The following is a 24150-nucleotide window of genomic DNA, read 5'->3' as shown; positions in this document are numbered from 1 at the left end:
AGAGGGTGTGAGAAAAAGGAACCCTGCCACACTGTTGGTGGGAATGTAAGTTGGTGCAGTCACTGTAGAAAACAGTGTGGAGGTTCCTCAGAAAACTAAAAATAGAATTACCATATGATCCAGCGATCCCACTCCTGAGCATATATCCAGACAAAGCTATAATTCAAAAAGATACGTGCACCCCTATGTTCATAACAGCACTATTCACAATAGTCAAGACATGGAAAAAACCTAAATGTCCATCAACAGATGAATGGATAAAGAAGATGTGGCACATATACACAATGGAGTACTTACACTCAGCCATAAAAAAGAATGAAATAATGCCATTTGCCGCAACATGGATGAAACTAGAGATGATCATAGTAAGTGAAGTAAGTCCGAAGGAGAAAGACAAATACCATAAGACATCCTTAAATGTGGAATCTAAAATATGATACAAATGAACCTATCTGTGAAAGAGAAACAGAATCACGGACATAGAGAACAGACTGGTGCTTGCCAAGGGGGAGGGGCTTGGGGGAGGGATGGAGTGGGAGGTTGGAGTTAGCAGATATAGGCTTTTATATGGAATGGATCAGCAGCAAGGTCCTACTGTATGGAACAGAGAACTATGTTCAATATCCTATGATAAACCGTAATGGAAAAGAATATTTAAAAAAAGAACATATATGTATGTATAACTGAATCACTTTGTTATACAACAGTAATTAACACAACATTGTAAATCAACTCTACTTCAATTAAAAAAAAAAAATACAGATGCTCAGGCACCACTGAAGTTGCTCCAGATCTGCTCTCCAGGGATGATGGTCTAGGAGTCTGCATTGTAGCTAAGTCCCATGTGATTCTTTTTTTTTTTTTTTTTTGAGGTATGCGGGCCTCTCACTATTGTGGCCTCTCCCGTTGCGGAGCACAGGCTCCAGACGCGCAGGCTCAGCGGCTATGGCTCACGGGCCCAGCCGCTCCGAGGCACATGGGATCTTCCCAGACCGGGGCACGAACCCGTGTCCCCTGCATCGGCAGGCGGACTCTCAACCACTGCGCCACCAGGGAAGCCCCCATGTGATTCTTATACTCATACTTTTAGAGTCACCAGCACAGTGCAAAGAGCACCAAGGTAGGAGTTCTAGTTCTACCAGAAGGGCATGTCCTTTGGCCTTGCTCAGTTTCTGTGTCCCTGCCCATGAAATGTGGCCAAGAGTCCTGGCCGGTGTGCCTCACAGTGGGGGGGCGGGGAGGATGCACTCTGGAAACTGTTGTGCCAGTGCTAACAGAAGAAGTAGGGGTGGTCAGAACAGCAGGGTATGGAGAGGTGATGGGGGAGAGGAGGAACAGGCACGGCTCCCCAGCCCCTCCTTCCGGGAAGGGCCAGGATGCCCAGGGGCTAGGTGTGCAGGGCAGATGAGCCTGATTCTCAACCCTCACAGAGCTTGTCACCTGCAAGCGATGTAACCCATGCCACGGGGAGGAGACAGAATTCCAGCTTTGGGACTCACAGCAGCCACCAAAATAGGCTGGTCCTTTCTGAGAAGAGGGTGGGAAAAAGGGGAAGAACCCAGGTTATTTCTAGAGCAGCAGCCCCTCCGCTCCCCCATGCCCTCTCAGGTCACCTTCCTCTCCCCTCTGGGGTGCTGATCTCCTGGCTGGACTCACAGCCTTCCGGCACCCTGGAGGCAGACGGAGTCTTCATTTTGCAAACAGTAAAATCAAGGCCCACAGAGGAGATGAGCGCCACTTGCCCAGCATCTCTTAGTAAATCCTTAGCCCAAGGCTCACGAAATCCTCCTAACAATTACAGAGTAGGCAGGGCAAGGATTAGTATTGATATTTCCATCACAAAGAGGAGAAATCCAGACCGGAGATGTAGATATGTAATTTATCCAAGAACCCACAGCAGAGCTGAGCCTCAGACCAGGCTCTCTTCTTACTACCAAGTCACCTGTTTGTATTCCCACTGCAGGTAAGACACTGGGCCAGGTGACCTCCAGGCCTCCTCCAGTTCTACCTTTTATGATCCCAGGGCTATACCCTGTTCTTTCAGGTTTATCTCCCTCTAGTTCTCTCAACAAACCAACAACTCAGGCCTCCTCTCTGTCCTCTGAGCAAACCTCAAAACTTTCCGCTTGTTTTTCTCTATTCCAAACCTCCCTCCACCCCATCCAATCTCATGCCCACTCTTGCATATTTTTGGAAATTCTCCGGTCCTTCAAAGCCCAGCTCAAGTCCCACCTGCTCCAGGAAGCCTCCTCTAATCCCCCTGGTGAGGAATTTTATCAATTTGGTGTGGACCAGGGCAATGGGATCCGAAACGCCACCCATTCAATTAATGAGCATATGAGCCAGGCCCTGTGCTCGGAAATGCATGTACCTGTATTATACATATTGTGTCCATGTGCATCGTACACTTGTATACACATTCCTTGACTAATCCCCGAAAGCTCTGACAATATGGCCATCTTACAGATGTGGGAACCAAGCCTCAAGTTGCTGACATGATGCACTTGAGGTTATCTGAGAAGCTGTCATCCTGCAGAGAAAGGCTCAGGGGGAAATATTAAAACCCGGTGTGAAGAGGGGACAGTGTTACAGGGAAGCAGGTTTCAGAGCAACATAAAAAGAATGTGGAACTAAAACCCCATGAGGACCTGTGGTCACAGGGCCCAGGGTCCAGAAAGGCCTTAGGGTGGTCATTTTCCTTGGGTGACAGCAGCTGGTTAACTAGCACAGGACTTGGACAAGCCTGGTCTCACTCAGTACAATCATCTTTTTAGAAAGACAATCTCCTCATTCTACGTAGAAGGAGTTAAAGGCTGGATAAACAGGTTCACCCTGGCCATAGTGGCCTGGGACTTGAAGCAAGCTGGATTCCAGAATCTGTGTGCTTTCTGATACAGGGGTCCCTCCTTATCCCCGTGGGGTCCATTCCAAGACCCCCCGTGGATGCCTGAAACCACGGATAGTGCCGAACCCTGTATATACTGTTTTTTCCTATACATACATACCTATGATAAAGTTTAACTTATAAATTAGGCACAGTAAGAGATTAACAACAATAACTAATAATAAAATACAATTATTATCACAATATACTGTAATAAAAGTTATGTCAATGTGGCCTCACTCTTTCAAAATATCTTATTGGACAGATTTAGTGACTTTTCCGTTTTAGCTAAGCACTTATCATGCACTGTGGTCATAATTTTCGCAATTTGAGGTGCACAGCAAAACTAGCATGAATTTCTTTTTCCTTCTTTACCATCGCACAGATAGAAGATTCATTCTTACCACAGATCTTAGCAACCTCAGCATACAATTTCCTCTTTTCTTAATAAGTTGAGAACTTTCCCCTCTTCCCTTAAATGAAGCATTTTACAGCTTCACTTTGGCATATCCGAATTGCTAGCATCACTGCTCCAGCCATTAGTAAGTAAAATAAGGGTGACTTGGACACAAGCACCGTGATACCTCAACAAGTGATCTGATAACGAAGTTGGCTACTGAGTGACTAATGGACAGTATAGCTAGACAGAGGGATGGTTCATGTCCTGGGTGGGGCGAAGCGGGACAACACAAGATTTCACCACACTGCTCAGAACAGCGTGCAATTTAAAACCTATGAGTTATTTACTTTTGGAATTTTCCTTTTAATATTTTTGGAGCTCAGTTGACCATGGGTAACGGAAACTGGTGAAAGCGAAACTGAGGATAAGGCGGGACTGCTGTCCACGACTGATATATTATTTACAAAGTTACTCAGAAATATTTACGTAGAAGGCCCCTCTGCTGATGCGCTGGCTGATGGCCACAGTCCTGACCTGCTGCCATCCTGGCTACCCGGACACCCTCCTGATGCCCAGTCGACTCTGACGCTCCAACACACTTGATCCTGTGTAAACGCACTTGTGAACCTTCAGGTCTTCATGAAAATGAGCGAGTTTCTGGAGGGGCTCGCTCCTCAGTAGATTCATGGCCTGGTGCCAGAACAAGTCCCTGGACAAACAGAAAGCACCACAGGGAGAAAAAGACTGGAGAAAGGGTGCACGTCCATTCACCCAGCAAGGTCTGAGGGTCCCTCTGCTGGTGTTGGGGGTACAGTGAAAACAAGACAAACCTGGCCCTCGGAGTCCCAGACACAGAAGCTTCCTCCTTCTCAAGTTAGCCATGGAAGAGGAGAGCACAGGAGGGCACCTCCTACCCGGGGACCCTGGTGGTCCCACCCTCCTGGAGCCGCTTCTTAGCAGCTACTGTGGGCTCTACCACTCTCCACAGCCAGAGAGGGGGAGGGGTCAAGGTACCTGTCAAGATACCCCAAGAGTTCTGCCCGCTCTTGGCCACAAACTCTACCTCTTGTTGCCCTTCCAGGCCCAGCTCTGAGGGGACCTTCCCTGGGTAACTTCCCAGAATCCCAGCTTCCCCACCCCACCCCCCAGCTGGAAGTGAGCTCTCCCTCCATCCTGTGTCCCTCCCCCTTCCCTGTGTGTCCATCTGATCCGCCCAAACAGAGCCCAGGCCAGGAGCAGGCTCTGATCCCCTCAGGGACCTCTCCAGGGTCTTGGAGGTGCTAAAACCATTTTCTAAGAGTGAGTGAGTGCGTGCGGTCAGGCAAGAACAGAAGGGGCCAGCTGTTCCACAGTCCTGACCCTGTGAAGGAACCTGATTGATGACAGGGAAACCAGGCAGAAGAATGCGAGTAGTTTGGGTTAACCTTGTCTACCTGAGAAGCCACCTGGCAGGCAGCACCACCAAATGCAAACGAAGGGCAGCCAGGTATGTGTCCACAGGAAGCATTAAAAAACTAGAAACTGTGGTCAGTGGTGACTGGGTTATCCAGTGAGTTCAGGCAGCATTTCTACAAAAAGGGTCCATGGAAGCTTAATTTGAGAGGTGATCTGTAAGAACAGAGGTCACGGTCAAATTTGTTTAGTGCATATAGCACATTTCTCCCCTTCTTACAGACCTGCAGTGCCCCCCCCCCCCCCCCCCCCCCCGCAGCACACTAAGGCACTGAGCAGTCGTGCTGCAAAGACAGCAGTTTAATCTGGTGCTTCCCACACTGAATTGCCTCTGTCTTTTTAAAATTTTTTTTTAGTAAAACCTACTTAACATCCCAAGGAACTAGCATTGCATAGGACACACTCAGAAAACAGGAGGGTGCTGGTTATTCAGATGTCTGTCTCTCAAGGAGGCAATTTTTGATGGTCTGGAAATGTTTTCTGTCTCTGTTAAAAAAAAAAAAATCTGTATTTGACAGGCATTACAGCTTTAAAACAAAAGGACAAAATCCCAGTGGTGGACTGTTAGGTGGCGGCTAGCCAAGTGGGAAGGGGGAGGAATCTGTCATGAAATCTCCTTTGCCCTCTGTCCTTGACTATAGACATGACCTTTTAACAAGTGACTTTTCTGTGCCCCCAGTTCCTGTTTTGTAAACAGTCGTGAGGATCAAATGAGTTACTCAGTAACAAGTGCTAGAAGATTCACAGCATCCAAATAACCTTCTATATTATGAATAGCTCTTATTGTCCCAAACATACAAACTCAATGATTTCCTTTTCCACTCACGTGGTAAGTTTGATGGGCTTATAACTTAGCGTAACAGCCCTTTATGTGACATAATTTTGGAGCGATATGCACTAAAGAACAAAAGAGAGAGAAGAGGTACAGTGAACATTTAGAAAAGGAAGCATTCGTGTGTGCCACAAGATGGGCTGTTAGGAAGGCTTCCTGGAGGAGTGGAAAGGTGAGTGGGGCGTGGCCTGGGCTGAGAGGACAGTCCTGGGAAGGGAAGGACGCCAAGTGAACATGGGCCTGGAGGTGACAATGAGCACAGCGTGGGCCTCGTTAACTCAGCTGTGGACAGGCAGGGAGTCTGCTCCCAGGAAGACTGCTGCTGATGGGAGACCAGCCCACCATGGGAGCCGGTGGCTCTGCTGCATCTGCTGAGGAGTAGAGTCATGCCCAGGTCCTGGAGGTAAGGAGAAATGACAGCTGGTCTGATGAGCAGAATGTAGCCTTTGCTTCCTGTGAGCCCCACCCCTCCCCAGTAACCCCTCCAGGGCCCGGTTGGTTGGGAATTGCATCATGGCCAGAGGCAGAAACCCACTGAAGCTCGCTCAAGTGTAAAGGTGGTTGGAGAGAGATTCCGGGGCATCTCACGGAAGGCAAGCAAGGGCAGAGGGGCAGCTGGACCTTGGGGAAAAAACAGAAAAATACCGAGTGCCAGGGGCTCTGTCTTTGTCTCTTTGACTTTTTCTCTTTCATTGTCTCTGTCTCTCTAAGTCAATATCTCTCTCCCTCCCTCCCTCTCTCACACATACACACACACACACACACACACACACACGTACACGCACACATCTCTATTCCAGTCTCTCCCTCTGTGTCTCTCTGTGTTTATCTCTCTGTCTCTCTCCATCTGTATGTGTGTCTCTGTGTCTGTCTGATGTTTATTGCAATCTCTTTCGCCCTCTAAGGGCCTCCCTCTCCCTCTCCCTCTCTCTCGCATCTCACCGTCTCCCATCTCCGGTCCGTCTCTCTCCGCAGGCCCTCTTCATCTACCTGCTCCTCAGCATACATGGCACACAAATTGCCACCCCAGCCCCCAACACTGGACTCTGCTTGGCCTCTGAGCCCCAGGGCTCAATAGCATCTGTGACCCTCAGCAACAACTCTATTTCAAGAGAAAATCTGACTGACCCAGCTCAGAGTTCAGATGACCACTCCCAGTCCAGTCAGGTTTGGCCAGGGAGAGTCCTGTGATGACACCACGATGGCTTCATCTAAGAAGGAGTCTGGGATGGGCATCGCCCTACAACGCAGCTTTTACAGCAGGACAGAACTGCACCGTAGGAAGGGCACTCACTAGGAGTCATGGGATTGTGTCTCCTATTAGCTCCCATGGAACAGCTGTGTGACCTGGGGCAAGACTCTGCCCTCTCTGGGTCTCAAATACCCCATCTATAAAATGAGGAGTTGGATAAGGTGTTCTGTTAAGAACACTTCTAGCCCCCAAATTCTATGATGTTCTATTTACAAAACAGGCATGGAGACCAGGAAAAAGAGAGAAGAACCTAAGAAGTGACAGAGCAGAATGCTGAGAAAAGAGAAAATCATGTCCTGTCAGAAAGGGTTGGCAGAACTGTGTCCAGGGCAGGTGCTGAGAGTGGGGGGCTGTCATTCCTGGGGCAACAGAGGTGGACCAATGGCTCCTGGAGCTCACAGATGCAGATTCCAGGCCTGTCCCAGATGGTTTAATTCAGCAAGTCACTCCAGGGGACTGTGGTACAAGTGGTCTCAGAACTTCCCTCTAGCATTATTGAGCGGGACTTTTCAAAGGGTTAGAGCTGCCTTAGGAGGAACTGGGCTTCCTAGGAAAGGTAGTGATCCCCCCACCTTTGGGAGTATGCAAGAAAGGCAGGGCTGCTCTGGATGACCTCAACCATCCCTTCTTGCCTCCAGTTTCTCCATTACTCTGAAGTTCAAACGAAATCAAGACTGCAGTGGGAGCTCAAGACTCAAGCGGGGAAAGGTTTCCCCTCTTCCTCAGCTGCTTCTCTGGCCCTCACTCATCTAAACTAGAGGCCATGGACCTTATGCCCAGACAAGGGAAAGGAAGACACCGGGCAAACTGATCCTCCTCTGCCTCTCCCATTACAGCTCCTGGGCTTTCAAAGGCTAGCTTCTGGGTCAGTGGGAGTGCCTTTAAGAAACTCTCTTAGACTGGGACTCACTCATCTTCCAGAAATAAGCAGAATCTGGGTGGGAGGGGGGAGTTCAACCTAGACTGCAAGGAAGCCCCAGATCCTGAAGCCATGAGATTAGAAGAACGGCTCATCTCCCTCCTCTGAGGAGGGTCCCATAGCCTGTGGGCTAATTGGGTTCCAATTAGCACCTGGGGTCCTGTGTGGCTTAGGGAGGACTCATAGGTCTGGAAATTTAATACTTTCTTAGAGGGCTCAAGAATTCACAAAGCACCTTCACACCAACTATCCACTTAATCTTCTCAGGAATCTGGTGTAGTGGTTGGTTGTGTGTCAGATGGCGAAACTGAGGTTGAGAGAGGCTGGGTTGGAAGTGGAGGAGAGGCAGAGCTGGAGGAGAAGCAGGTCTCTGCCTCCCTCTTCCTTCCATGCCCCCAACTCCTCCAGGAAAGCCCTGGCTTGGAGAGGTGGAAGGACGCCCCACCCAGTCAGGGCTGGAGCTGGGACCAGGAGAGGGTGGGCTGTCATGGGAGCAGGTGGATGGAGCAGCGCGCTTATTAAGCAGATGGTCCTGTCTCAGGAGGATGAGAAGAAGTGACCAGCTGGGATGGAATCCTTGGAGAAGGGGGCTGCTAGGGAGCTAGGCAGACAGCAGGCTAGTGGATTTGGGTATCAGGAGACCTATGTGTGTAGCCTGGAGTGAGGCCCTACTTCTCCCCAGGCCTCAGTGTCCCTGCCTGTCCTTTGGTGGGGCTAGACTCCGTGGCCTCCAGTGTCCCTCCTACTCTGGTGCTGTCCCTCCCTGAATTTCTGCCCAGCCCCTAGCAGCAGAGGGCCAGTGTGACCCAGAGGCCACAGAAATTCCCTGGACTTTCAGGTCAGCTCTGGTTCTGCCCCAGGCACCCCTAATCCCCACAGTGACCGGAAGTTTCCTAGAAGACTCAACATTACCAGATGTCCACAGTGGATGACCACACTGCAAAAGTTGCAGTGATTGGTACTGTCCAGAAGATGGAGCCAAATATCCTGGAAACCTAAGTTTTACTTCCTGGTGAGTTTTTATTTCTAGAGCTACAGTTGCAGAAACTAAACCATAAACACAGTAAGAGAGGTACTCAAGGTACCCCACCTGCTCAGTGGCAGGGCTGGAAACAAAGCCCTTCTCTCCTGCCCCTGGGGCCAGCAAGGATCCTTCTACCCTCCCCTCCTCTCTGCTTATGCCACAGGATTCTGGTCCAGCCAAGTTCATTCCAAGATGCCCTGACATAATTGTAGCTCATTTGTGTTAGGTTGATGGGACTGGGGAGATCCTGAGGGAGAGACAGTGAACCTTTAAATGGATGGGGTCGGGCTTTCACGTTTCATGTGTGGATAGGCAATATGGTCAAACACAGTCATATGTGAAGCTATCCTCCCCACATCCCCCACCCCACAGCTGTGTTAACTTTGGGCAAGTCTCTTGAGCTCCTTAAACCTGTTTTCTCATCTGTAATTTAGAATGATACTACAGACCTACTGCGTTGTTTGGAGAATGACATTAAAAAATTGAGAACAGCTCTAAGCACTATGCCCGTGGCATAGTAGGGGGAAAAAAGACATCCTGGGGCAGTAAAGACCAGGGGAGGGTACACACAACAGAGAGATATAGATGTTAGTCCAAATTCTGACACTAGCTTCTCAAAGTCTCTGACCTTAAACTATGAATGGCTGCTATCAGATTCTTTCCAGAGAGTATGGTAAAGGTGTAAGGAAGGAGAACCTCCACTCCCACCCCTACCACCACCACCACCCCATCACTGAGAGGCTTCACGGGGAGGAAAGAGGAGGAAGAAGCAACCAGAGAAAAATGATGGGGCAGCATCAAACTGTTCCTACTTTAAAACTTTTCCAGGAGCTGCCCAAGGCAGAAGGCAGCTGCATCCATTAATCTGCTTCTACACAGGCTTCAAAGAGAAGTTTGTTCGGAAGGTAAATTGCCAGAGGAGAAGGAGAATGTTATTTGGGAATGCTGTTCCTTGGACACGGGACTTAGACAAATGACCCTTAGATGCAGCTGGGGCCATTCCCCTGACCAGCCAAGGTGAGGCTGGAGAGGAATCAGGAGCAGAGTTCCTCAGTGTAGGCACAGCGCCAGCATCCTCTAAGCATGCCCTATGAAGCCCACAGCCCCTTTTCCCCAGCCTCTCAGCCCTACTCAGTAATCTCTATGAGGTCTTTGAATCCATGTTTACAGCCATGTGACATTGATTGGTCCATTCACCAAGTGCTGAAGTCACTTTCCAGTTGGCCAACAGCTTCCTTCCTGGGTCCTCTATGCCTGAGCAGAACCAGCCTCCCTCATCCCAGGATATCTGCCTGCCAGGAGCAGCTCAAACCGGGACAGCACAGTCACCCCAGAGAGTCTCCACATGAGCTGTGACCCTGGCAAATCTCATTTCCTAACTGTTCTGACACAGAGAGGGCACAGGAGCCTCACCACCTGCTCAGCCTTCTTCTGCTGCTCCTCACAGGGTGTACGCTTCAGCTTCCCCTTCTCTTTCTGCAGCTCCTTCTCTCTTTTTTTTTTTTTTGTGGTACGCAGGCCTCTCACTGCTGTGGCCTCTCCCGTTGCGGAGCACAGGCTATGGACGCGCAGGCTCAGAGGCCATGGCTCATGGGCCCAGCCGCTCTGCGGCGTGTGGGATCTTCCCGGACTGGGGCACGAACCCGCGTCCCCTGCATCGGCAGGCGGACTCTCAACCACTGCGCCACCAGGAAAGCCCTGCTCTTTCTCCTTGTCATCATCTCTGCCAAACCCTGGAGAGGGGGGTGAAGAGAAAACATGCTCAGGTGAGAGGCTGGCTTGACGGTGTGACCTGAAATCATCAGGGTCTGTTCCTCCCTTGCCCACCTCTCCCCTTCCCCTCCTCCTTGCATGTGCGCAGGTTTTTCAGCTTTCTCAAAGCACTTTCATATTGAATATTCCATTTGAGCCCTACTGCCATTTTCAGAAGGGATTGTGGACCCATTTCACAGAGAAGTTAACTGAGATCCAGAGAAGGTAAGTGGCATCTCTAAAAACATGTAAGGAAATTGGTGCCATGGGTGAACTAGAATCTCGAATTTCTCCCTCCTGGTCCAGGGGTTCTTCCCCGACCACGTAGAACATGACAGTTGAGGGAAACAGCCCAGCTCCCCCCATCAGCGTTGACTGGTGGCCCTAGTCAAGTGCCTCCCCAGGAATGACCTGCAGCCTCTGCCTTTGGGGGACCCTTTGGGGTCAGCCTTTGGGTCTGTGTGGGCTGTGGGAAGGGATACTAGGCACCTGGCGTATGTAATGACAAGTGAGTGTCCACTGATGATATGTGTGCACGTAGCACGCCCGAGCTCGGCCATTCACACTTTAACAACCTACACATGCACGTTCCCCAGTGGCCGTTTCTGCTCATGGCTGCCATGGCCTCTCACCCCAGAGTTGTTGGTCTGGGGCTCCAGATTTCTTGATAACCATTGTTTTTCTCTAAATCCTAGTCAGACCTCGGCAGCTCTGGGGAGAGTTTCCTGTTGAGATGGCCCCTTCTCCCACCAGCTCCCCGGAAGGTCATGCCCAGGATACAGAGAAAAAAATCCCAGGTGAGCAGGACAAAATCCATCTTAAGTGAGATTTCTTGCTTTTGTGCACACCAAGCTGAGAACAAATAGACTGACAGCAGCTGGCATCTTCCTGGCATGTACCAGTTTACAGAGGGGGTTTATGGATGTTGTCTTCTATGATGGGCAGCCCTATGAGGTCAGCACTGCTAGCCCATTGGACAGATGAGGAAACAGAGGCCCAGGGAGGTGAGAGGAACTTCCCAAGAACCCACGGAGAGTCAGTGCTCCCACAGAGTTCTCTTTGCCTAAAACCTCAGGTTATCTCCCAACAAAGGAAGGAGGTGGGTCAGGCGGAAAGGTAGGGTGGGGTGTAGAATAAGGACCCTTTGACCCTCCTTGTTTTCCTATTCTCTGTCTCCCCGAGCCAGCCTCCAGCAGCCCAGAAGCCTGGAGGGCTCCCCTCCTCAGACAGAGCCCCACAGGGAGGGGGCCTCCAGACCTGGGAGCACAGGCTCCAGAGACAATGGCCACTAAGGTCCACCCCTCCGTTTTTCATGACTCATCCCCACCCTGCACCCACGAGAGCCACTCTGCTGGATGGCGACTGTGCCCCTTCTCAGACTTGGTCTCGAGATTGTCTCCTGAGAACGCTGACACCTCCCCTCCTGACACCCTCACCAGACAACCTGACAGAGTAGCAAAGACAAGGCCAGATCAGAGAGCACCGGGCTTTAAAGATGGGATTTCAGACTGCAGAGGACTGGAAAGGATGGTTGTGTAGATGTGAAAACTGAGGCCCAAGGGGGCAGGGACTTGCTGAGAATCTGTTGGGGGCTTAGAAGCAGAGCTGGGCTGGAACCCAGGTCGTGGAACTCCCCACGAGTGCACCTGGCCAGGCATGCGCCCCACCTCCACCATCCCCTGAGATCACAGCAACTGATTTTTGCAGCCCCTGAGCTTCCCAGGGTCACCTTTCCTCCTCCCCAGGGAGTCTGCCCTCTGATTTGGGGACACCTCCACCTGGGTTTGGAAGGAAACATCCACCCCAGTGAGAAGGGGAAATGAGTTTCTCAAAGCCCAGCCAGCTTAGAGACCTAGGGGCTCCCTTACAATGTACCTTTGACTCACAAACTCCTATGGGTGCATATTTCTCAAGTCCCCCTGCCCACAGAAGGCTAGAGGAATTGGAGTTTTTCTGCATGGCTCTAATGGACAGAATTAGGACCCGTGCGTGGAATTTACACAGAGGCAGATTCCAGCTCCACATAAGACAGAACTTTCTATGGTCAGAACTGTTCTAAAATGGAATAGTCTGTCTTCTGAGGTGGTGAGCTCCCCAACACTAGAGGCAACCAACCTGCTAGGGATATTATAGAATAGAATTCCTCAGAGTGTAGCCCACCTGTATCAGCATGAATTATCTGGGGTTATTCTTAAAGGGGAAAATTCCTGGGACCCACTCAACACCCACTGAATCAGACTCTTCAGTGTGGGCCCAGGAATCTACCTTTTTAACAAGCTCCCAGGTAATTCTGAGGTAGGATTCTGACAACTGAATGTTTGAGAATTCCTGCTCTAGAAGAATACCAGATGGAATTTGCTCCCTTTCACCTCTGAAATTCTATGATTCTATCCTTCTATGAAATACATAACTCCCCTGGTTATTTGTGTTGTATAAGGGACATCCTAAAGACAAATTTATTTTTTTTTATTTATTTTTTTTTTGCGGTACGCGGGCCTCTCACTGTTGTGGCCTCTCCTGTTGCGGAGCACAGGCTCCGGACGTGCAGGCTCAGCGGCCATGGCTCACGGGCGCAGCTGCTCCGTGGCATGTGGGATCTTCCCAGACCGGGGCACGAACCCGTGTCCCCTGCATCGGCAGGCGGACTCTCAATCACTGTGCCACCAGGGAAGCCCAAGACAAATTATTTTTAAGTTACAAAGTCACAGCTCCATGATGGAAGACAGCAGGCAGAGGAGGTGCATGGGGGCAGGCTAACCACAAAGGCAGCTGTTAATTCCCTGCTCCTCTACCCAGTGCTGACCTGAAGTGACAGCCTAATATTGCAGATCTTTGGCTATCTAAGACTCAATGGTCCCACCCAATTTTATCTCAATGCCTTTCTATCCAAGGCCCAAATTCACTAGTCATAGCAGGAGCCAAGAGAACAGAGGAAATATCCACTTACCAATCTGGAGCTGGAGGGCAAACTGGTCTCTGGGCAGGGCCAACAGATACTTCCTGGAGCTTCTCAAAAGTCTTCACACTTTCTACGCTTCCTCTTTTCAGCCCTGAGGTGAACAAACTCATCCAAACATCCTAAGGCATCACAGTCAGATCATGACAGATGTTTCCAGCCAAAGCCTGGGGCTCAATCCCACCCCACCTCTTGCCCCCCTTGATCTCCCTTGTCAGTGGCAAGGCACACCCTCCATAAATTGTGGACATATTTTATGCCAGCCTTCACAATTCTCTCCCCTCTGACCCAGGAAATAGTCACTTATGTGTTTAAAGATATGTATAAAATGGTAGCAACTACAGTATTATCAAAATAATAGACCTAACAGAATAACCTTAGCTAACACATATACAATACTTATTTGTTTCATTTCCTAAATGCTATTCCTATATTAATTTATTTAATCAGCACAATGAACCACGAACCAGTACTGTGATTATCGCCAGTTTAGAACTTGTACATCCCCTCAGTAATAGAAAAATAATTTGAAACAATCTGAGTGTCTAACAATAGGGGATTTGTCAAATAAATTATGGAGTTTCCCTAAAACAGAATATTATGAAGCTATTATAAATAAGGTTAAAAATATTTCATAAGCTACAAATATGCTCGTTTGGTAATATAAAAAGCACAGGAAATAAAACTACATATAACTGAATTTGGGGTGAATGTGCATAGGAAAAAAAAAACATACCATGGTTAGGTCCTTGGCAGGGAAATCTTTCTGGAGTGGGCTGGCATTGAGCTAGGGTTTGTGCAGAAAGCTAGTAGGAGCTGGGGCAGGGGTTGTGCTCCTGAAGGAAGCTGCATGAGCTGTTGCCACTCACAATCCCAGGTAAGAGGCCAGAGGGGGAGCTGAACCTGAGAGGCTCAACACTGACTGACAATTTGGAGATCACCATTCACTTCTGATTCTGTTACCACCTGCATGGTGAACATGCCAAGTCCTATCCTTTCTCTGGGCCTCAGTTTCCCCATTTGTACAAAGGTGGTAATAACACCTTCCCTGACTCTCCCATGAACCAGGAAATGCAAAGCTCAAGTAAGGGCTTAAGTTCAGGGATTCCTAAGGTAAGCTGTGGACAAAGCTGGGCTCTCTCTCCTGACCACTTACTGAGGCCTTACTAAAGACCAGAGACCAGGCTAAAGCACATACAGGGCCAGCTTCACGGGTGTGTAACCAGTACAATCACACAAGGCCTACACTCACAAGGGCCTATGCTTGGGGGTTTAATGCTCTGGGGTTACCATCATGAAATGCTTAATAATTTTATATTTGAATTTAGCTCTTGTTAGCAAAGTTAGATAGACAGTGGAACGTGTGCTGGGGGCTTGCAGCCTCGGCTGACGCATGGCCCAGCTCGCTTTTTCTCGGGGTCGGGCCCCGGGCTCCTGTGAGGGTCTGCGCTAGCCTGCCAAGTATCCTTGTGCCTGAGAGAGCACAACATTCAATAGCAAATAAAAAACTCCATGGCAGGTGGACAGAGGAACCACAGAAGAAGGTGAAAAGCTCATTCTTGCTTTTTGAACAAGGAACCCTGCATTTTCATTTTGCACTGGAGCCCACAAATTAAGTTACCCTGGGCAAATCTAAACATAAGGAATGTGCTCATTTTTTCATTTCACAGGCAAGGAAGTTGTGGTTAGTTTATGATGCCTAAGGAAACATAGCTGGAAGTAGCTTAGACAGAATTTGAACCCAGGTCAATTTGAGCCCAGAGCCTGTAGTCTAACCACTGCACTGCAGGCAGTCAGGTGACTGCGCTGGTGGGGAGCCCCTCCAGAGCAGTAGCCCCTGATGCCCTCCAACCACAATCAAGGCTGTCACGATTCACACCAGGGGCAGCGTCTTCACCTGGACGGAGAAGGCAGAGCCCACCTGGGGGCTGTGAGAGGATTAGGAAAGCCTTCACACCTCAGAATAATCTTCATCAGCTGAGATAGTCTGGCCTGATCTCATCTGGCTGCATGAGATTCTTCTCTCTCCTGGGGAAGCTGAGTGGGCCCCAGAAAAAACCCACAGAGAGCACATTTTCTGGCTGTCTGGTTCCAGAGCTCACCCTGGCTCTTAAACATCTTGCTGTTCTGCCTCCGCAGGGGAAGTGGGCGGGGTAAGGATTGCAAGCCGAAGTGGATTTTAAATGGCCGCTGACAGCTGATGGGTCCGCCCACTCTAGGTAGCAGTGTTCTCTCACCCCAATTCCATTTGAGCGGCCCCCTTTTTAAGCCATGCCAACCCTGAAGATATAGGAGAACCAAAAACCACCCAAAGGTGGTCTCCTTAAACCCCAAGGAACTTCAAGATGCAGAAGAAAACCCCTCAGCTTGTTTGCGCTATTGTGTATTGTCTCTTCTCTCCCATTGGATCTTGGTATCTCTCTTTCACCTTGGCCGACAGCCATCCTGTCCTGATTCCCTTCCTACAGTGTATTAACAGCAGCAGTTGCTTTTCTGGGAGGGCGTAATGTGAACTTGAATGAGCCAGCACACAGATATTTTATCTTCCCATTGCCTGTCTTTTAGGTAATCAAAGGAGACAGGCTATAATATGCCTTCAACCATCAGGACTCTTTAGAGACCCTAAGTCTATTGGAGAGAAGGGGCTTATTTTTCACATTCAATTGGGATATAACAGGAAGTCCTAAGTAAGTCTCATCCCTTTGAAGGACGAAAAATCCTGTTACCCTCTCTGTCCCTCAACCTGCCCAGGCTTATCTTCTTCCCTGTAAGGCAAGATTGGCACTTCTTAAATTATGTCTTTACTGCCCCCTGATAAGTTCAGGTCAGAATTAGCTAATTGGCTCAGCATCCACTGGAGGCATGGAGAATCCAGACCCAATGGTCCAATCTCCCCTTTCCACAGCCGAGAACCAAGCAGCAGTCAGTGCAGTGGCTATGAAGGCAGGCCGGGGGTGGTGCTGAGTCTGCTCTCCCACTACACATCGTGTGACCTCAGGCTAATGTCTTAACCTCTGCAGGCCATCAGAACAGTTCCAGCTTTGTTAGGCTGTTGTGAAAATAAATGGGATGATGTACTTAAAACCTTCGGCACACTGGCCTGGCACATAGTAACCACTCAGTTAACAGTAGCTATTATCATTAGCAAGATTAATGCATTGAAAGTGTCTCCGTATAAATCCTGTGAGTTAGAGACTAAACCAGCATTAGAACCCAGTTGTCCTGGGTAGGTCCTGTCAGAACCTTTATTTATAAATGGCTTTTATTTAATTTATAATGCTTCTTTCACCTGTTTGATGCAGAATTTGGCTTTAATGATGCTGGGAAAAGAATTCCATAAACATCTTTTCCATTGAGTTGGTGGATTTCAGTGAACAACAATGGATTAGAATCACCCAAGAAAATTTCTCAAACCCCTTCCACTTTGGAACCTGCTCCCCAAGTACCTGTTTATGAAGAGGAGCCAGACGGAGCTGCACTTGCCACCATTCCTGCTTCCGAACACCTGTGATAGGGACGGTCACCTGAAAGAGAGGCCCCTTAGGCCTTTGTTAAACCCAGGAAGTGGGCAACATTTCTTGACTCTTTGGCTCCCTTGGCCCAAAGCCCTCCTCCTTGCTTTTTTTTTTTTTAACTTAAATAGGTATTGAGATAATTATAGATTCACATGCAATTATAAGAAACAGAGATTCTGTGTTCCCTTTACCCGTTTCCCCCAATGGTAACATCTTACAAAACTAAAATAAAATTTCACAAGGATATTGACATTGATACAATCCACCTGTCATTCAGAGTCCTCAGTTTTCCTTGTACTCATTGTGTGTGTGTGTGTGTGTGTGTGTGTGTGTGTGTGTGTGCATTCAGTTCTATACACTTTATCACATGAGTAGGTCTTTGTGGCCACCAGCACAGCCAAGTTACTCCATCACCACAAGGATGATGTGCTGTTCTTTTAAAACCACACCTACCAGACTTCCCTGGTGGTGCAGTGGTTAAGAATACGCCTGCCAATGCAGGGGACACAGGCTGGATCCCACATGCAGTGGAGCAACTAAGCCCATGTGCCACACTACGGAACCTGTGCCCTAGAGCCCTCGAGCCACAACTACTGAGCCCATGTGCCACAACTACTGTGTCCATGTGCCACAAGCCCCACGCCTAGAGTCTGTGCTCCGCAACAAGAGAAGCCACTGCAATGAGAAGCCTGCACACTGCAATGAAGAGTAGCCCCGGCTCGCCACAACGAGAGAAAGCCTGCGTGCAGCAAAGAAGACCCAATGCAGCCAAAAATAATTTTAAAATAATAATAATAAAAGCTTAAAAAAAAACCCACACCTACCTAGCTACCTCCTCTCCCATCCCCATTCCTAACCCCTGGCAACTATTCATCTGTTCTCCATTTCTGTAATTTTGTCATTTCCATGTTATATAAATGGAATTATATACCTTATGCAGTTTTGGGGGATTGGATTTTTTCACTCAGCATGATTCCTTTGAGATTCATCCAAGTTCTTACATGTATCAACAGTTTGTTCCTTTTAATTGCTGAGTAGTAACCCATGGTGTGGATGCATTCACCCACTGAAGGACATCTTCGTAGTTTCCAGTTTGGGGATGTTACAAATAAAGCTGCTGTGAACATTCATATACCCCTCTTTCCTCTTTGATCACTAATTGATGCAGATTCACCACGATCTTTGTTCCTCCTGCTGCAAACATGACTTGTCACTACACCATCCTTTCTATGCCAACTCCTAGTAGCTTTGGATAATCTGCCCAGATGCTCACCTACAGACACTTATCACTAGACAGGCGCCTTCAAGCCTTTCTCCTAAAAGAAATAAAATAGAACAAACGTGAGTTTGGGAGCCAGACAACGTGAGCTCACACTGCAGGGGCTCTGCCTTTTACAGTGGTGAAGTCTCATGCGAGTTACTTAACTCTGAATCTGTTTCATAATCATAATAAAACAGCTGATAGTTAAGGTTTCTTTATCAACAACCTGTGGTGGCAGTGTAATGTAATGGTTAAAAACAGGAGGTCTGGTACCAAGCTGCCTGGGTTTGAATCCTGACTCTACCACTTGTTGGGTATGTGACCTCGGGCAAGTTATTTGTGACCTTCCTGTGCCTCAGTTTTTCCATCTGTAGATAGGCATACTAATAGTTCCTATCTCGTGAGGATTAAATGAATACACACAAAATGTTCAGAACAGCACCTGACACATAGTATTTACTAAGCATTAGTTCCCACTGCTATGTGGCAGGCACTATTCTAAGCACTTTACACAGATTATTTTACTTAATCCTATCAATGACTTTATAATATACGAGTGCTATTATGAGATCAATTTTACAGATTACCAAACTACAATTTAAGGGATTAAGTCACTTGCTCATGATCACAGGTCTGGAAAATGAGGGAAGTCAGATTCAATTTTGAGTCTGTCTTTGCTTCTCACTTCTACACCATCCTGCAGGCCCATGAACTGGGGGAGGCAGCGCCCTGCCTGGCAGAGCAGTTATGAGAATTTACAAAGTTATGTGTCTTCCATGGTGCCTGGTAGTCAGTGGGCTCCACATGTGTTAGTGTGTCCTCTTGTAACTATTGGTAGCTGATGAACAACAGATCATTCTATAGTTCTATACACAGCAGAAATTGGCCTCTCAAGACACAAAGCACCAAAACAGAAGTAGCAATTTGAGGGTTCTGAGGATGCATCCGCAAACATTTGCAATGTGACCTGCCCAACAATCACAATCAGATTTGGGACGAGTCCATCCAGCTCAGCCACAATCCATTACAAGAGAGTAGCTGCCTCGCTTCCTTTCTCGGAGGGCTTTGCAGCTACCATGCAGAGATTGCTCAGACAGTGGCACCCACGTGAGCTCCTACAGGACAGAGGCCACACATTCTGCAGTCTGTTCCCCCAGCCCTTAACCCAGTGTCTGGCATAACCTCTCAGTAAATGTGTGCAGAACCCCAGGGAGGCTCTGGTGCAATGGAGAGACTAGGCCGGGATTCAAAGACCCAGATTCAGGTCTACCCTGAGCTTGCTGTCAGCCATGTGACTTTGGGGGTCACTTTTTCCTATGAGGCCTCAATGTCCCCAGCTGTGAAATGAGGGTTTTTCACCTTACATGCTCGAACTCCCTTCCAGCTCCATATCCTCTACTAGCAGCAAAGCACTAAGCAAACTTTCCTCTTTTACTTTTCTTTTTCCCTCCCACTCCCCTCCTTTTTCTTCCTTCTTTCTTTCAGCCAGACAACAAATATTTCCTGCCATGTGCCAGACCCAGTGCCAAAAGCTGGGAACTCAATAGTGAGCAAGAAAAATACAGAAAAAAGGTACTTAATATTTGCTGATTTACTGAATGCACTAAATGCCTAAGAATATTCAATTCTTACTTTGAAACTTTTGCCTCGACCTACATGCTAAATAAACATGCAGTTCTCATTACTCTCAATGACATGCTTGGAAGAAGGAAAGGAAGATCAGGTTGTACTAAACACTTAAGAGAAGGCCTTCAGTTCTGACATAAACAGCTACAATTACTATGTAGACAATTCAGGCTTAAAACAGGTTTGGCTGAAATTGCCGAGTCAGTGCACCAGTTACCCAACTGAGACTGCCTGGTAGACACTGTGAAAAACTACTCCCATTCCAACTTTAAAAACATGTTTTAAAATATTAAGCATACTGGTGCATGCACAGTTGTGATGGGGAAAATGACTTCCTCTTTAGAACTAGCTTAAGAGCGTAGCAATGGCCCGTGTGCACAGAAGGAAAAAAATGTGGGGCTGACAAGAAGACACAGATGATGATTCAGTGCTATTTGTAGTCTCTGTATCTCTCCCTTACAAGAGTCAGCCAGTCAGAAACTTAGACGTCTAGAAAATTCAACATTCATGCGTGAGGGTGAAGTTGATCCGTCACTGCAGCCTTCCTTTACCTTCAGCCTAAAGGACATGTTAGTTCAGACAATATTCTGATTTATAAAACAATTTCCCTGAAGAGTTGATTGGGGGAAGTGATAGACATGAAGGGACTTTGGGATTTGGCCAGATGATGTAGTGACAAGAAAGGATGTAATAACAAGGGTCACAAGTAAAACAGGGAGGAACGAGTGACTGGTTGGTACGTGAGGAACAGGTTGCGGTTGAAAAGTGACACTAATGGGCGAGTTTTCCAAATTCTCCTCATGTATTAGCCAGAGAACTTGATGACATATTAATTAAGAGGTTTGTTATTTTTAGAACTTCCTCATTTCTCAAATGCTTCATTCTAAATCATTTATGAAAATGAGCTTCACATTGCAAAGACATAATAAGCGATTTCAACCTTTGACATTTATGAAGAACTATCATGCTTACTGAGAGCCCACTGTGGGTACAATTTTATCTGGGTTTTTCCAACCTGAAGAGTATACTCGCCTTTAAATTTGGAAAACATCTAAAAGTGTAGAAAAATGTCTATTTCTCAACTGATGGCATCAATAGCAACTACTTATAAAACATCTCTCCCTGAAATAGGTCTTTATATAAAAACAAATTCAAAAGAGAGGGTCCTCATTCAAGCAGAGGAACCCACAAAATCTTGTTTCCTGATTGTAGGACTGGAAAATTTACATCTGCGCATCAGCCCTGATTTCAGATTTGTGGTAATGCCACTGATATGAATTACAAATTCACATTTCAGAGACCTGTCAATCTAGGCGTCTAACCTTAAAAAAAAAAAAAAAGAACCACCTATCAAAATTAAGTAAGGAAAAAATAGCTTGTCCTTCACGTGTTTCCAAGGTACTGTATAAAGGAAAAAGAAACAAGAATTAGTTCATGGAAATTTCTATTTCTTTTAGATCAAGTTAATAAAGTCTCTTTTAATCACAGCCTTTAAAGATCCCAACAGTAGGAAGAGAAACATTTAATCCAGTAAAACCTGAACATTTAACCTATCAAGGTGTTAAGTGAATTGGGAAGGGGAGGTAGCACATACTATGACACAGCAGTAAATCTTAGGTACCAAAAAATTTAAAGGAAGTAGCACCAGAAGAGTAGGTATCATCAGGAAACTACATCATGTACTCACCCCAAATGGAATAATGAAGCATGCACCATCCAAAAACCATCACCATAATCCAACAGGTTCCAATGAGTCCCCTGAATCTACCTATTCCACCTATCAATGAATGTTTATGCTCTTACTTCCCTTACTCTACTGAACCAAAGAACTTTCATTCTTTTTCATTATATTCTAGGTGAAAGGTAGGTAACTGTTACTCAGAATTCATTGGTCCTTTCATCATTTCATTGGTGGTCTCCTAAATCCACTAAAACACATGTGAGTGGGTGGGCAAACCTGATGAGAGGGATGAGAGAGAAAGAAGAGACAGTGACTCACAATGGCCTTTTGTAAGGTCTAATCTAAAACAGGTGAAACTGAGGGCTGCAATCTGGACAGGCATAAAAAGTCACTGTTCTATCCCCCACATCTATACCCCTCTTCTTAAAAGAAAAACCTTAGATGTGTTTCCAGATCAAAGAGTAAAAACTGCAAACTGCCCTTATATGAGAATCTGAACAGGTAGTAGGTAGTGTGGCCAGTTTCTAAACCTTACTCAAGAAATACCACCCTCAGGGATCCAGGTTCAGACACAGCAACTGGGCCTGAGGCACAAATTAGGGCTGGGGACACCAGCTTTACTTACCACAACACAACTGTTTTTCTGAAATTACAGAATTACTCACTTTGGGAAGGGTTAAATGTTTCTATAAAAAGAAATATTCAAAACCTTTTCTCATCATGTTAGAACAGAATATAAGCAGAGTAACGTTTTAGTGATGTTGGTGTATCTTTTTAGTCCAAATCTACTTATTTTCCTCCTTGCTAACAAACTGCCCCCTACCCCACATAAGGTGATCACACAGAAATAGTCTTGATATCAACCTGTTATAGGTTCGCTTTGCTATTTCTGTGGTCTGAGAAGATATCAGGGCTCACATTTGCAAAAGTAAATAAAAGGATCAACTGACACGATTATTATATTTTATTTAAAGGTTTTAAAAGATAAGGGGCAGAGCTCACAAAAGTTACCTGAATCATTAAAACCCACAAAGTTGGAGAATTTTTTTTTAAAAGAGTGGATACCAAAATAGCTTTCAGGAAGAAGATAACCTGTAAGTCTTTTAGATTGTTGAACAAAGCAAAAGAAGGCTTAAGATATGAAAGATAAAAGTTATATTTATAAACATGCTAAAGAATACATTAAAAGAAACAAAAAAGAATGAGGAAAAATAAACTGTCTTAATCCTGTTATACATAAACATCATTTCTATGGGACTCTACAGTCCACTTCAACAATATTCAAACAACAAAATCCCCATCATTGAAAGAGCTTCAACACTCCTTTGGAGTTGGCTATTACAGAATTTATCCTGCATATCGGGTATGCATGAAAAACATCCTGGAGACTCAGAATATCTGCAAACATGAAACTGTTTCTCTAAATTGCATTTATTGGTCATGAATCCCGTAAAGGGGGGTCAACTACAACTTGAAGCTTGTCATCTTGCGGTGGGTAAGCAATTTGAAGCCAAAGGGCACCTTGCTATAGTTCATTCATGTGGCTCTAAGTATATTCTATAAGCTTCTCTTCAATGCCAAATATCTACTGAGAATTAAAGAGGAGATGAAACTTTCTAACCAATTCTAAGAATTCATGTAATAAAGGGTAATCATTACAGAGTTTATATATACTCGGTTTTCTTGAAGCCATAGATTTTATTACAGAGAGGAGAAAGAAAATGGCATTAACAGATCAAGCACATGAATTCCAGAATACTGAATTCCTTTTCCTCTTGCTTAACAACCAATTACATCCATGGACTGCAAAATTACAGCCACTGCAAAATTTTTAGTGTTTTGCATCTTGTCAAAGAAAGACTAATATTTTTGCCTGAGTGTCCCCTTAACCTTATGAGCTATTATTTTTTAACTTTGTATAAAACTTCTTTTCAAATAATTTATTAATTATAACAACTGGGAAGAGCAGTGTGAGGACCTGAATACTTCAACCAAGCACTGAAGGCAACAAACTTCCTTAAACATGCTCTTCTGCCTGGATTTTTATATATTAAAATAACCTTTCTCCTTCACTTCTCCAGGGGTACCCAGAAAAGAGTGGCATTTGTTGGCCATCACAAGTCTCAGCTAGAATCTTCTCTGTTCTTCAGTGTCCTGACAAAGGCCTCTGGACCTGTAGCTCATGCCTCTGGTAATTCAGTCTTGTTCTCAATAAGAGAGATCTCCAGCACAGGTAGAAGTAGCTGAAAGGCATCCTGAATGTAGGAAGCACTGTTTGATGCCTATAAGGATAAGGATTGAAAAATAAGAAAAAGAAAATACTGCAGTCACTTAAAAGAGAAAATATATTATAAGACAACAAAAAAAAACAAATTAATTTTTACAATCTAACTATATCTGTAGCCTGGCAAATAAGAATACATACTTAACCATTTCACTAAACTTATAGGGGAAAGAATGATCTAGCTCTTTTTTGTTTGTTTGTTTGTTTGTTTTGATCTAGCTCTTAAAATGATATGACAGCACCAAAAAAGAATGTCACCATTTTTGTCCAACTTGCCCATTAGAGTGATAGCCATTCTTTGGCGTCTTGCTC

General features: G+C 46.4%; 1 protein-coding gene and 1 long non-coding RNA gene across 2 annotated transcripts in view; one reads left to right on the top strand and one right to left on the bottom strand.

Moving 5' to 3' along the window:
• Positions 1-5529: 5529 nt before the first annotated feature.
• LOC132421999 (uncharacterized) lies at positions 5530-17216 on the top strand. The gene is made up of 4 exons (XR_009518798.1): positions 5530-5971; positions 10282-10529; positions 11211-11312; positions 16774-17216. It is a non-coding gene; the product is annotated as an uncharacterized lncRNA (long non-coding RNA).
• Positions 17217-22502: 5286 nt separating this feature from the next.
• The window catches only part of FAM114A2 (family with sequence similarity 114 member A2), a 38198-nt gene continuing 36550 nt past the window's right edge, over positions 22503-24150 (bottom strand). The window contains exon 14 of the mRNA XM_060008477.1: positions 22503-23836. Within this exon, the coding sequence (XP_059864460.1) occupies positions 23735-23836 (102 nt within the window). The 3' untranslated portion in view covers positions 22503-23734. The remainder of the gene's footprint in view (positions 23837-24150) is intronic.

This window comes from Delphinus delphis, chromosome 3, assembly GCF_949987515.2.
Source record: "Delphinus delphis chromosome 3, mDelDel1.2, whole genome shotgun sequence".
NCBI classification, from domain to species: Eukaryota; Metazoa; Chordata; class Mammalia; order Artiodactyla; family Delphinidae; genus Delphinus; species Delphinus delphis.
The sequence above is the reverse complement of the archived record's forward strand: the minus strand, read 5'-3'. Positions and strand labels throughout refer to the sequence as shown.